This window comes from Anomaloglossus baeobatrachus, chromosome 4, assembly GCF_048569485.1.
Source record: "Anomaloglossus baeobatrachus isolate aAnoBae1 chromosome 4, aAnoBae1.hap1, whole genome shotgun sequence".
Classification (NCBI taxonomy): Eukaryota; Metazoa; Chordata; class Amphibia; order Anura; family Aromobatidae; genus Anomaloglossus; species Anomaloglossus baeobatrachus.
Genome location: NC_134356.1, coordinates 447,116,494 through 447,130,941, shown reverse-complemented (window position 1 = coordinate 447,130,941; position 14,448 = coordinate 447,116,494). Strand labels below are relative to the sequence as shown.

The 14,448-nt window shown below is 43.1% G+C and overlaps 1 protein-coding gene across 2 annotated transcripts in view; it reads left to right on the top strand.

Moving 5' to 3' along the window:
• Window positions 1–14,448, top strand: part of PEAK1 (pseudopodium enriched atypical kinase 1) — a 45,217-nt gene that overhangs the window by 13,549 nt on the left and 17,220 nt on the right. The window contains exons 1-2 of one of the 2 annotated variants that reach the window (XM_075345569.1): window positions 4,563–4,938; window positions 8,791–11,407. In XM_075345569.1, coding sequence (XP_075201684.1) covers window positions 8,895–11,407 — 2,513 coding nt within the window. In that variant the 5' untranslated portion in view covers window positions 4,563–4,938; window positions 8,791–8,894. Of the gene's footprint in view, window positions 1–4,562; window positions 4,939–8,790; window positions 11,408–14,448 lie in introns of those variants that run through there. The other variant, XM_075345570.1, reaches the window with a different exon arrangement.

Sequence of the window (14,448 nt, the reverse complement as noted above, 5' to 3'; positions counted from 1 at the left end):
TTTTTTAAGATGACTACATGGTTGTTGTTTTTGTTTTGTTTTTTTTTTTTTTTTTAAAACCTTGTTAATGATGTACATTGCACCATTTATAACACTTTCTGGCCCGTTTAATATCGAAAAATGACATGACAGGTTCCCTTTAAGGATTTATATTGCTGATTTAAATAAAATCTTTGTCTAATTGACAACACCATGAATCATGTCTGGTCTTTGATACATCAGACCCTGTTCACACTATGGCCCTCCAGCTGACATATATGCCAGCAAAAGTTGTGAAGAGTGCAACGTATCTCAGTGCAAAGTTATATATTACCTATGGGCCCCATAGTATAGATTTTTATTGTGTAACATTTTAGTACTCTTTTTAATTGTGTTCGGGGTTGATGGAGGATAAAAGGACTCACTATTGTTGTTGGCCTGGTTAATAGAGCCCTGAGGATATGCTTAGAGTATACAGTGTGAGGTTTTGCATTTTTTTTATTTCATTCTTTGTTATATACGCCAAGGTCACATCAAATAATGGGCCAGAGAACTAATGTGATGAATAGAAAAAAAATCCCGAATTCAGTATTTTGGTTATGGTTTTGGTTATATATCGTGAGGAAAATAAATATTTAATACACTACCAATTTTCCCACCTACAAAGAATGGAGAGTTCTGTAATTTTTATCGTAGGTACACTTCAACTGTGACAGGAAGAATCCCCAACAAAAAAATCCAGAAAATCACATTGTATCATTTGTAAATAATTAATTTGCATGAAATAAGTATTTTATATAATACAAAAACAGAACTTAATATTTGGTACAGAAACCTTTGTTTCTATTACAGAGGTCAGACGTTTCCTGTAGTTATTGACCAGGTTTGCACACACTGCAGCAGGGATTTTGGCCCACTCCTCCATATAGATCATCTCCAGATCTTTCAGCTTTCAGGACTGTCACTGGGCAACATTGAGTTTCGTCTCCCACCAAAGATTTTCTATTGGGTTCAGGTCTGGAGACTGGCTAGGCCACTCCAGGACCTTGAAATGCTTCTTATGGAGCCACTCCTTAGTTGACCTGGTTGTGTGTCTCGGGTCATTGTCATGCTGGAAGACCCAGCCACTACCTATCTTCAATGCTCTTACTGAGGGAAGGATATTGTTGGCCAATATCTCATGTCACGTGACCTCATCTATCCTCCCTTCAATATGGCGCAATCATCCTGTCCCCTTTGCAGAAATGCACCACCACAAGAATGAGGTTTCCAACCCCATGCTTCACAGTTGGGACACTGTTCTTGGTGTTATACTCATCCTTCTTCTTCCTCCAAACACGGCGAGTGGTGTTGATACCAAAATGTTCTATTTTGGTCTCATCTGACCACATGCCTCCTCTGGATTATCCAGATGGTCATTGTCGAACTTAAGATGGGCCTGGACATGTGCAGGCATTAGCAGGGGGACCTTGTGTGCCCTGCAGGATTTTAATCCATGAAGGCATAGTGTGTTACGGCCATCTTTGAGACTGTGGTCCTACCTTTCTTCATGTCATTGACCAGGTACTCCCCTGTAGTTCTGGGCGGATTCTTGACCTTTCTCAGAATCATACTTACCCCATGAGGCGATATATTGCATGGAGCCCCAGACCGAGTAAGCTTGAGAGTCATCTTGTGTTTCCTCCTTTTTTAATAATTGCACCATTATTTATTGCCTTATCACCAAGTTGCTTGCCTATTGTCCTGTAGCTAGAGTTGATCAAATCCACCAAAATCTGGGACTGCCGGATCCCTTTCGGATTGAAAATGAAATCCGGATCCGCTCCGGATTCCGGTGCCCATATAAGTCAATGAGGACCAGAATCCGGAGATTAAAAACGTTTGTGAAGGGGATGGGGGGGGAGCAGTGCGCACGGTGTACTCACCCGAGGCTGTATCATGGCGGCACACTCCTTCCGGGTCACGCTTTTCCCTTCCGTAGCCGACAATTCAATATTCATTGTTTTGCCCGCCCACCGGCGTGTGTAATTGGTTGCAGCTAGACGCGCCCCCACCCTGAGTGGCAGCATGTCAGCTGAGTGGCAGCATGTCAGCTGAGTGGCAGCATGTCAGCTGAGTGCAACCAATCACAGGCGGCAGGACGGCCGGTGGGCGGGGAAAACACGGAAAGCTGTGTATATAGATGCACAGTACAGGAAGTGAATACGTGACCCGGAAGCAGTGTTCCGCCATGACACCGAGTCTCGGTAAGTATGAAACGCTATTTTATTTCTGTTTTTCTTTTATTTTTCAATTTTTTTCCACAGTGCCGGATCCGGTCCCGGCACTCGGAAATCTTTGAAACTGTGCGGATCCGAACTTTTACAGTTCAGATCCCCTCAGCCCTACCTGTAGCCCATCCCAGCTTGTGCAGGTCTACAATTTTGTCCCTGGTGTCCTTAAACAGCTTTTTGGTCTTGACACTGGTGTAGAGGTTGGAGTGTGATTTTTGTGGACAGGTGTCTGTTATACAGGTAACGAGTTCAAACAGGTGTAATTAATACAGGTAATGAGTGCGGAGTTGGAGGGCTCCTTAACCCCTTAACGACCGCGGGCCGTAAAATTACGTCCTAAATGACATAATCTTACTGCCCGCGGTCCTCCGGCGGCAGCATGCCGCGATCGGCACACATCTCAGCTGATTTTCACAGCTGAGATGTGTGCCTGCTAGGCACGAGCAGAATCGTTATCTGCTCGTGCCGATTAACCCCTTATATGGCGCTGTCAATACATGACAGCGCCATTATAAGCGCAATCGCGGTAAAGTTTTTACTTACCGCCGAAACCGGAAGTCACGTGACGCGATCACGTGACTCCCGATAGTTGTCATGGTAGTACAGGGTCATGTGATGACTCCTGTACTACACATGAATTGGTTTCACTTTCGCTGTGCCCGGGGCACAGCAAAAGAGAAAGACAGCGTATCTGCTGTTTACAGCCTTCCAGCTGTGATCAGCAGATACTGCAGAGCGATCGGATTGCTGATCGCAATAGCCCCCTAGGGGGACTAGTAAAATAAAAAAAAAAAGTAAAAAAATAAGTTTTAAAAAATTAAAAAAAAACAAAAAAACCTAAAAGTTCAAATCACCCCCCATTCGCCCCATTGAAAATTAAAGGGTTAAAAAAATAAAAAATATACACACATTTGGTATCGCCGCGTTCAGAAACGCCCGATCTATCAAAATATAAAATCAATTAATCTGATCAGTAAACGGCGTAGCGGCAAAAAAATTCCAAACGCCAAAACGACGTTTTTTTGTCGCCACAACTTTTGCGCAAAATGCAATAAGAGGCGATCAAAACGTAGCATCTGCGCAAAAATGGTACCGTTAAAAACGTCAGCTCGAGACGCAAAAAATAAGCCGTCATTGAGCCTAAGATCCCGAAAAATGAGAACGCTACGGGTCACGGAATATGGCGTAAAACGTGCGCCACTTTTTTCGGACAAACTTCCGATTTTTTTTTAACCCCTTATATAAAAGTAAACCTATACATGTTTGGTGTCTACGAACTCGCACTGACCTGAGGCATCACACCCACACATCAGTTTTACCATATAGTGAACACAGTGAATAAAATATCTCAAAAACCATAGTGCTATCGCACTTTTTTTGCAATTTTTCAGCATTTGGAATTTTTTTGCCATTTTCTAGTACACAATATGGTAAAACTGATGGTTTCATTTAAAAGTACAGCTCGTTCCGCAAAAAATGAGCCCTCACATGACCATATTGACTGAAAAATAAAAAAGTTACGTCTCTCAGAAAAAGAATGGCGAAAAAAAAAAACGGAAAGCGAAAAATCGGCCGGTCGTGAAAGGGTTAAGGAAAACGAACAGGTCTGTGAGCAAGAATTCTTGCTGGTTTGTAGGTGATAAAATACTTATTTCATGCAATAGAATGCAAATTAATTATTGAAGAATTATACAATTTGTTTTTTTCTGAAATTTTTTTTTAAAATTCTGTCTAACAGTTGAAGTGTATCTACGATAAAAATTACAGTCCCCCCCCCATTCTTTGTAGGAAAACCTGCAAAATCAGTAATATATAAATACTTGCTTTCCCTACTGTATTTATGTGTATATGCAGTGTGTTTGTGTGTATGTATGTATATGTGTATGTATGTGTGTGTGTGTATATGTGTATATGTATATATATATATATATATATATATATATATATATATAAAATGTATGTATGTGGTTATCTCATATATCCATGTTATTTATTTATTTTTTTTTTTTTTTATTTTTTTTTTGTTCTAGAATATTGCATGTGCCGTTGTTACACTTCCAGATGTGGTATTTGGCTTTGTGCTTCGTTTTTCCATTGCCTGCCTCCTTTGCGGCCTGTACGTTTCGGCCCATTGCATAATACGTGGCTACTGTGTGTCAGTGTGTGCGGTGCATGTGAGCATCAGATGAGAACCGTGTGTATTTGTACATGCGGGGGAAGCGTATTTATGAGAGGGTGAAAAAAAAAAAGCGATGTGTGCCTTCCTCCTTCAGGAAATGATTTGCTTGCTGCTCTTAACATTCCCTGCAGGGGGAGAAGCAGATAGACAGAGGAGAAGGAGGCAGACACACTGGCTGGGAGACAGGCCAGCAGCAAGCATACACAGATCAGGCATTTCTACACAGCGGATAGCCTTCACACACATCACAGCCTGTGACACACAGGACGCTGGCACTGTTCTTCTACATGTCATGTCCATGGGCATGGCGCCCCAGGCTGTCACACTGCACGGCTATCCTCTGGTACACTGAGCTCCATTGCCGTCAGCAGCCACAGATTGCTGTGACACAAAGACACACATAGCTTTCTGTCATACAAAGGCTGTCCTGTCACAGACATATTCAGATGATCAGCGCAGTGTGACCGTCTTTCTCTGCAGGGACAGATCAGCTAAACGCCTGTTCTGGTGAGTGCTGGCATTGCTTTGGCTTGATATGAATCTGTGGGATTGACATGTAGGGACAGAGCATGTAATATGGGCGAGCTATATGTAATCGTCTGCGTTTTTACTGTATGTGATCTTTTATTGTACTCCGCGTGCTTGTGGCATGGAACCAGTCTCTCCAGAATGGTAACCTGCTCTCCTGCATCGGTGGACAGTGGGGGCAGAAGCTGGAGGTCCGCAGCAGGATCAGTGCCATTCACATATGTAATTTTCATCTCTTCTGTATTCTCGAAGCATGACCATGACTGGCAATCGCACGGTTAAAGAAGAGCTGCCCTCTTTGTGTGGTTAGGGTAGATTTTTCCATTGATGCTCTTTGGGGCTTTTGACTGGGTGGCGAGCCTCCTCCCCCATATTGTCCTGTAAATAGCACATACTTTCCCTGCTCCCAGACTGACCCCCCCAGACATACCGAGCATTCCTGTAACTCTTCCCAGGCCCGGGAGGCAGGGAAGCTGGACCTATAGGCACATATATACATAGTCTGTGCTGTCACATTTCTATACCGCCTACGTACTGTCACATGCACATGCTGGGCTCTGTCAATCTCCGAGCCACTTGCTGTAGGAAAAGGCCGACAATGGAGGAAGAGTAGAACTTTCTGGCATACGCAGGGTATATGTGTATTATCAATGTGCCAGGTGGCTATGGGCTTGATACATGTTGGATGGTAGCGACACACACACATCTATGTGTATACATATGTACCTCCATTTCCAAGTCCTGTCAAGGAAGGGTTAACAGAGTGATGGTCTGCAGAGCTCTGACAGGGAGTTATCCCCTCACACCCATGTGTGATTCAGAGGCAGGAGGTTGAGGTGGTGTTGGAGAAGGAGAGGGGGGGGTCATTCCCAGTATCCGACTCTTAATGTCTTCCTTCCTTACCAAACGGAAACCAGTATTGGAGAACAGCTGATGCGGCAAAGCCTGGAAATGTAGAGGGGTCAGTGGAATATTGGAAACTTCTGCCAGGATGGAAACAAACTCCGAGTATCCTAGCTGAAAGCTTCTGGAGATGGTCCTGGAATGTGAAGAGCAGAATAGCTGGTGGTAGGGTCAGGACGAAAATAGTTGTATGTCCAGAAGGTCAGAGAAGAAAATGTTTTTAATAACTTTTGAAAAAATTAAGTTTTGAAAACTACTTAAGATCATCATTCCAACCATGAGAAGAAAGCTTGTAGGCAGACGGGAGATCTTTATGGGTCACATATCGTGCTTGGACAAATAAAGCAGCAGAGCAGTCGTGGTTTCTGAGAGGTGGGAGCAAGGACTACCGGGGCACAGCAGTTAGAAGATGAGTTGGCAAAGGAGGACCGTTTTCGTGTTGTATATTTTGGATCTCCATTTACTTGACAGCTACTGAGGGGGAGACTGGTGATGCGCTGTTCTATATATTTAGACATTTTCTGTGAAACAATTCGGTTGGCAGAGCTTTTTTTGAGTGGGAGTTTGGCACAGCCAATGTACAGGGTACAGTCACTACGGCGTATGGTGGAGGCAGTGTCTTTATTGCATTGCTTTAGTATATTACTGTTAATGCAGCTTTGTATTAATAAGCTTGTATTTGTCATTGTGTTATGAGCGTTACTTATAGCCGATGATTGGTACTGTGGAGCATTTGTTCTGATTGTGTACGATACCTACTGAGCTTTTCAGAAACTCAGGAGCGCTGTAAAAGAAATATACTAGTGTCGTGGAGAAAAAATCCTTACCACATCATTGATTTATCCAGATGTATTGATGTACGGTAGTAAAAAGGCCGGCAGCACAAAGAAAGCTAGGGCTATGTTCACATTGCATTAGTGGTTGCTGTTTAACATACCAGCCAGGAACAGCTCCCGATACATACATTAAATGCAGGTTACAATGGATGTTCAACAGTGGCATCCATCAGCAATAGACTAATATGGGATCTGAATAACAGACACACTGTGAGCCTCTCATGATGTATCCGTTAACTGGAGCCATTGCAGTCTATGGGTAACGGATACTATTGTTAGACATCCATCACCCTTAGGCCATAATAACACCCTTTTAATGGATTTGTCTTGAAAGCTAATGATGTGTCCATTAAACAGATGCCTGTGATTGATGCCATACAGTGGTATCTATCACCCATAGGCTCATAGATGTTTTTGGGGTTTTTTTTGCAAAATCCTATTTCCCATAGTTTGCTATGTTACTCCATACTTTTTTTCTTCTTTTTTTGTGGTTTTTCAAAATACTGAGCTATATCGTATATTCAGTACTCAGCAGAAATCAGTACACTCTGCAAAGTAAGATTTAAATCAATATCTCACTGGACATAAGAACAATTTCCAAAATTTTGTCAACTTTTTTTTTGTCATCATGAAAGTAAGCTGAAAAAGGTTATCAAATAGTTGGACAACCCCTTCTCATTTTCCATGTTTGGCCCCGTTAAGATAAACTTCTACTCTCCTCCTGTGTCATCGTTGTTTCAGCGGTGTTGGTACTCGCGTTCCCGGGGCTTTTGTGAAGACGTGACGCAAGCCCTGTACCCAATCAGCGTGACTTCTCTCCCCCCACCTCCAGACAAATGATTATTCAACAGGAAGTGAGTGAATGCGGGGATAGAGAGGTCGCGCTGATTGGGCACGGTCTCGTGTCTGGTCATAACCTCACAAGAGCTCCTGTAACGCGAACCCGAGCACCGCTGTAACGGCAATGGCACGGGAGGCAAGTATAAGATTTTTATTTTTTTTTTTTATTTTAATGGGGCTAAATATCGAAAATGAGGAGTTATCCAACTAATAGACAAGCCCTTTAGCCTTACTTTCATGATATGACAAAAAAGTTCTATGAAGCTCTGTCTTGTCAAAATTTTGGAGTATAAGCTTTTTTTTATTTTAATGGGGCCAAACATGGGAATGAGAAAGGGTTGTGCAAGTAGTGAGCAACCCCTTTAATAATTAGGACACTTTCTTTACCGTCTTCAGTTTTACTCAGATTAGTTGATTAAATAATGAATACACCTATATCAAAATCTACTACATCTAGTATTTTGTATGACCTCTATGACTTGTCTTATGGGCATGGATTGAACAAGTTGGCAGCATATTGCAACATTTATCTTTTTCCATTCTTCTAAAAATAACTTCTTTTAGGGCCTGGATGCTGGATGGAGAACGGTGCTTAACTAGTGTCTTTAGAATTCCCCATAGCCTCCGTCTGAGGACTGAAACGTTCTCATTGTGCAGGCTATATATAGTGGGGATATGCAGTGTGAACCCTGCCTAATTCATCTTCAGCAATGCTGGCAGCACTTATATGTCTGTTTTGAAAAAAACAACCTCTGGACATGACGCTGAGCACATGCACTCAACTTTTTTGCTGGGTCATGGTGAAGCCATCTTTCAATGGAACCGGTCTTGTTAAACCACTGTATAGTCTTGGCCACCGTGCTGCAGCTCAGTTTCAGGGAGTTGTTAGTTTTCTTATAGCCTAGTCCAGCTTTATCTAGAGCAACAATTCTTTTTTTCAGATCCTCAGAGAATTCTTTGCCATGTTGAACTTCCAGTGACCAGTATAAGGCCCCCTTCACACATCCGAGATAAAAACGCACATTTTTCAAGGTCCGTGTTAAAGGTGCATATGGCCATCCGTGTCCTGTGATTTTGGCACACGTGTGTTCTTCATGTGCTAGGAGGACTGGAGATCAGGAACTGTTGAATGACCTGGCGCTGCTTTCTCCGGCTTTAATAGTGATGTACATAGAAGTATAATGTAAATTGCTTCTTATAACCTGCTTATTTTGCATACGTTATGCTCATTTTTATTTTTTATTTTTTTTAGGTACATGAATTAGTGATGCTGCCTGTTACATTAACGAATCCCATGAAATTCTAAGTGAAGTTCCACTTTTTGCCCTGGTGCCATGCTCTGCAGTACCTGCAATCATGTCGGCTTGTGGCTCATTTACAGAGCATGTTTGGAAACCGGGGGAGTGCAAGAACTGCTTTCAACCAAAAGGGCAGCATCAATTATCAGCTCTTGGCAGAGGCAACCCTTGTCAACCACCACCTCCTCCACCACCACCACCTCCTTACCGAGCAAATCATGCCAAAGTAATTTCCAATCAACGACCACGTGTGACCACTGGGTTCAGACCACCTGTAGCCAAAAAACCTACCATTGCTGTGAAACCTACCATGATGGCTATAGATGGTGCAGTATGTCATCCTATTCAGAGTCATTCTAGGTCACCACTGCCCACACAAAACACACGAACACAAGCCCAGAATGTTGTATCTAATGATGATCGAGCAAATAACAACACAGGGGCAGAACAAATGGTCACAAATAACAACCATGTGAGTAGCAGTGGACTCACCGAAGTGCTGAAAGAGATAGCAGGCTTAAGTCCAGTAGAACCTACACTTCACTCAGAAGGAACACCACGAGAAAACTTTTTATGTAGAATTAATCAGTGTTATCGCCGCTCTTTAGAGAGGAAGCCACCCGCTAGCTGTTTATCCGGAAGTCGTCCTGATGGAGGAGTGCCAAAAAAAGGTGTTAGAAGAGTAGCATTAAGTGGAGAACAGGGTGCAGTTATTGGTATGGATGGTGGTCGCTTCTGCTATCCTGAGTTTTCAAGTGGTGATGATAGCTGGGATGAAGAAGATGATGAAGATCAAGGGGAAAGGGAGAGCTGGGAAGAAAGTGATGAAGAACTTCTGGCAATGGAGATTCGTATGAGGGGACAACCAAGGTTTGCAAATCTTCAAAGTGGCAGTCTGTCTCCTGTTCATGGAAGACTTGGGAAACGAGAGAAGTGGAATACTGTGCCATTACGTCAAAAGTCGTTACAAAGGGTGTGTGCTGTAGACTATGATGATAGCTATGATGAGATCCTTAATGGTTGTGAGGTGGTTGGACCGGGTGAATGCAATATAGTGTCACCTTCCCCTGATACGTCAATGGTTGATTCTTTATCTTGTCCACCGTCGTCCTCTTCATCTTCCACTTCTTCTTCATCGTCATCATCATCCTCTGGAGGACTCTTTTGTAATGGAAATTTAGTTACAGAGAGAGAATCAGCAGTTATGCCAGAGAGTACAACACAAGATACAAATCAAGATACTTCTATGGTACAGGCTCAACCATATCGTGTGGTCAACATGGAGCAACCAGTCTGTAAGCCATATACAGTAGTTGATGTTTCTGCTGCTATGGCTGGTGAATGCCGATCTCGTTTGAATGCAAAGCTTAAAAAATCAAGTGCTACACGTTATCAGGAAGTTTGGACATCAAGTACAAGCCCTCGACAGAAGCTTGCGAAAGCAGAAAATGTGGAAGCTCCTAAAAGAAGTTGTTATAAGTCTGCCCCAACTTCACCTACTGCTGGCTTGACTGCTCATACTGTCCCTGTCCGTTCTCCCAACTTGTCAGAGATCAAATTTAACAGCTATAATAATGCAGGGATGCCACCTTTTCCTATTATTATTCATGATGAACCGGACTATGCTCACAATTGTAAAAGTGCTGATAAAGTTCCCATCCTCATCAATCCTAGTGCTTATGATAATTTAGCCATTTACAGAAGTTTTGTTGGTTCTGGAGGTGCCTTTCCTCCACCTCCGGACAAGGAGAAACGTCAGACTGGAAGTGTAGCAAGTCACACATATGAAGAAATAGAAACTCCTGCGAAAGCACAAAAAAGAGAGGAGTCTGTTGCTCCAGTACCCCAGGAAACAGCTGTCTGTGCACGTGAAAGTGCAAATCGTGTCCTGTCTCAGATTGTGGCATCTATTCAGCCTCCTCGTTCTCCACCAGAAGCTTTGACTCCTGAATCAGGCAGTAGTGATGATCATCGTCCACCAGAGACCCACTCTGATCCAGAGCAATTTACTGGTTCATTAGGAAGACCGAAAACACTATTTTCCTCACAAAGTGAAACTTTTGGAACTGTGAGTTTAAACAAGCATTCTCCTGCACTTTCTAGCGACGATAGCCCAACTGTATCTGCTACCACGGAACCTCTTCCTCCTTTCCCACCTCCACGTTCTACTTCTTCACCCTATCATGCCACTATGTTACACAAACACTTTGCAACTCGTGGAAAACCAGTTGGAGCTAACCGACCCTCACCAACTGATACTGCAACACAGCCACGCCGGCCAGCAGATGGCAAGCCACGTCGTTGGATATCGTTCAAAAGTTTTTTCAGGAGGAAGAAGGATGGAAGTGGACAAGGAGGGTGTGAGGATAGAGAAGAAGGGAAGCTAGTAGGGCTCGATGGTACAGTTATTCATATGCTTCCACCTCCACCTGTCCAAAGACACCATTGGTTTAGTGAAAGTCGAACAGAGCCTGGAGAGAAACCATCTCTTGTATTCATGTATCGGTCAGAAGAAGAGAAAGCTGCAGGAAGTCCTCAAGATAGCACAGGCACTGAGACCAGATCTAGCAGGTAAGTGCCACTTACAAAGCTTATGTTACATTGATTTTTAAGAGTGTATAATCTGCAGAATTTAAAGCTGAAAAAATATTTAAATATAGATATCTACAGCTGTGCACAGATTTATTTTTTTTAGTTCCTTTCCTTCCTAAGTGTAAAATTGAGCAACTTTCTGAACAGTCTTTGTTAATATTTTCTGCCATTTTACTGCTGCTAATGACTTTGCAAAACTGATACATGTGCATCAGAACTCCTTTTTCTGGTTCTGACCTCTGTCGGTTCTCTTCCTCCCTTCTCTCAGTGTTAGAGATAGCATCAAGAAAGGGGCTGTACATAGAGCTCCATTGTGTAGAGAGGGAGAGAAATATCTACAGTCTTAGGCTTTGTGCCCACGGGGGAAAGTGTCCTGCGGTTATATCCGCAGGAGCTCCCAGAAAACCGCACCACAACTTTGTCTGTTCCCATGCTGCGGTTTATTTGCAGAATGTCCTGCGGATATGGTGCGGGCATTCTGCATTGAGGATACAGTACCATGGCTTCAGCACTGCATCCTCAATGCAGAACAAGTGCTGAGTGATCGGGGCGTTCATACCTCCATCACGCAGCACTTCTCTCCCGTCTCTGGCCGTGTTTACACTGTGAAGGAGAAGGTGGGCGGGCCTGAACTAGCTCCGGCTGTCACATGACCGGAGCTCGTGCAGGCCCCGCCCACCTCCTCCTTCCTGCTCCTGTGCACCGAGGGAAAATGACCGGGTGTCTGCTACCAAGGCAGGTAAGTATGGGCCAAAGCAGGGGATTTCCACAGGTAATGCCGCAGGAATAATTGACATGCAGTTATGTGCGGCTGTGGGACATCCGCAGTATATTCCGCAACCGCACGTTCTGCAACGTGGACACAGCACTCCCCATGTCCCATAGGATAACATGGGGAGTGTCTGTACATGCTGAAACCTGCGGATTTATCTGGAAAATCCAGATAAATTTGCAGGTTTTCCCGCAGCAAAATCCGCAGAAGCAAACTCCCGTGGGCACAGGGCCTTAGGCAGAGAAAATTGGATACAGACAAGGGAGAAAACGCACATAGGAAATGATTGCCGTATTGGAGCTATGCTGATACATGAAAGTGAAGACCGCACCACCTTGGAAACACACAGACCTCACATGCAACCTATAATATTATCGGGAGGAGCACTCAATAAATTAATCTGAAATTGGATCAGGTTGCAAACTGCACATCAGGGGGTCCGAAAATAAATGGATTGAAAATTGCTGACTGAAACAAAATACAATTTTATTAATTGAAAATGGTAACCAATAACATACCTAATATTTTTTTCTATTTGAAAGGTGTCCATAGCCTCTATAGGCTCTATTATTCTCTCTCTAACTTGTACACTTTACATATAACTACATTAATTGTCACCCTTATGTTTAGAGTAATCCTCTAAAAGTGATTCTAATCCTTTCTGATATATTATGAACTTTTACGTCAGATAAGGCTGCTTTCACACTACGTTTTTTTAGCATGCGTCATGAACATTTTTTTGCTGCAAAAGCGGATCCTGTTTTTGCAGAGAAAATCGCATGTGTTATTTTGCAGGATCCGGTCACTTGAAGTTTATGGGCGGGCATTGGAGTCATGTGATCAGGAGTGAGGGGAACTGAACGTGAGACTGGGAGCTGGCATCTGACAGCTGCGGTAAGCTGTAACCAAGGTAAATATCGGGTAACTAAGTGAAGTGCTTTGCTTGAATACACGATACTTACCTTGGTTACGAGCGTCCGCAGCTGCTAGGAGCCGGCTCCCTGCACACGTAACCAAGATAAACATCGGTTAACTAAGAAGCACTTTGCTTGGTTACCCAATATTTACCTTGGTTACGAGCATCCGCCGCTCTCAGGCGAAGGAGAGAGGGAGGGGGAGAGAGGGGGGAGAGAGAGACTGATCACGCCAGGCTGGTTTCTGGGCATGCTCAGTAGAGCAAGCAGGATCCTGTCTATCAGCATGCCAGCGTTCACATGCGTTTGCATGCTGTTTAGTCAGGATCCAGCGATTTTCAGTATTTGGACGCAGCTCAAAAACGCTACAAGTAGCGTTTTTGAAAAAAGTTAAAAAATTGCAAGTCGCTGGATCCTCACTATAACGCACGCAAACGCAGGTGAACGCATGTTGACGCGAGTCCATTGCAAATGCATTGAAATGAAAGCGCATTTGCACTGGATCCGTTTTTGCGTTAAAAAAAACGTTCATGATGCATGTTAAAAAAACGTAGTGTGAAAGCAGCCTAACGGGGCCCTGTCTTTGATCTCCGCTCAGGAACTGAGCTTCTATGTTTCCTGACAGATATTGGCTGTTTTATACAGCCATCATCTGCATCCAAGGCCAAGTGCACACATTGAGTATTTGGTAGATTTTTGACCTCCGTATTTCTTACCCAAAACTAGGAGTGGGTGATAAATTCAGAAGTTGGGACGTGTATACTTCTCCTCTGATTATTCAGCTTCAGGTTTTGGCTAACAAATACTGAGGAAAAAAACTCACCAAATACTCAACGTGTGCACATGGCCTAACCCTATCAGGTAGAGCTGAGCACAACAGTACTCCTATGAAGACAAGCCTTTTGGCTGATGATCATAGGAGACTGTGATTTTTCCCTATGTAGTACAATACTTTTGTATTGCTGATTATTGTATAAGCGATCCATAAGATTGCAGGTTCATATCCACTGAAGTAACTATTAAATAATAAAAAATATTATTATAGATAGATAGAATCTCACCCCCCCCATTCCTCACCTAATAATTTTGATATTTTCTGGATCTATAACAGTCTGATCTATCCATATATAACATCTAATTAACCCAATCAGACAGCGATTAAACTATGGTAATGTGATGAAATGTGGTATTTCGGTTGCTTCAAAATGCAATAAGAAGCGTTTAAAATGTATGCACCCCAAAGTGGTAACTATAAGATGTCAGCTCTCCACACAAAAAACAAGCCCTCACACAGCTGCATTAGAAAAATGAAAACATTATGGGTCTCTGAAAAT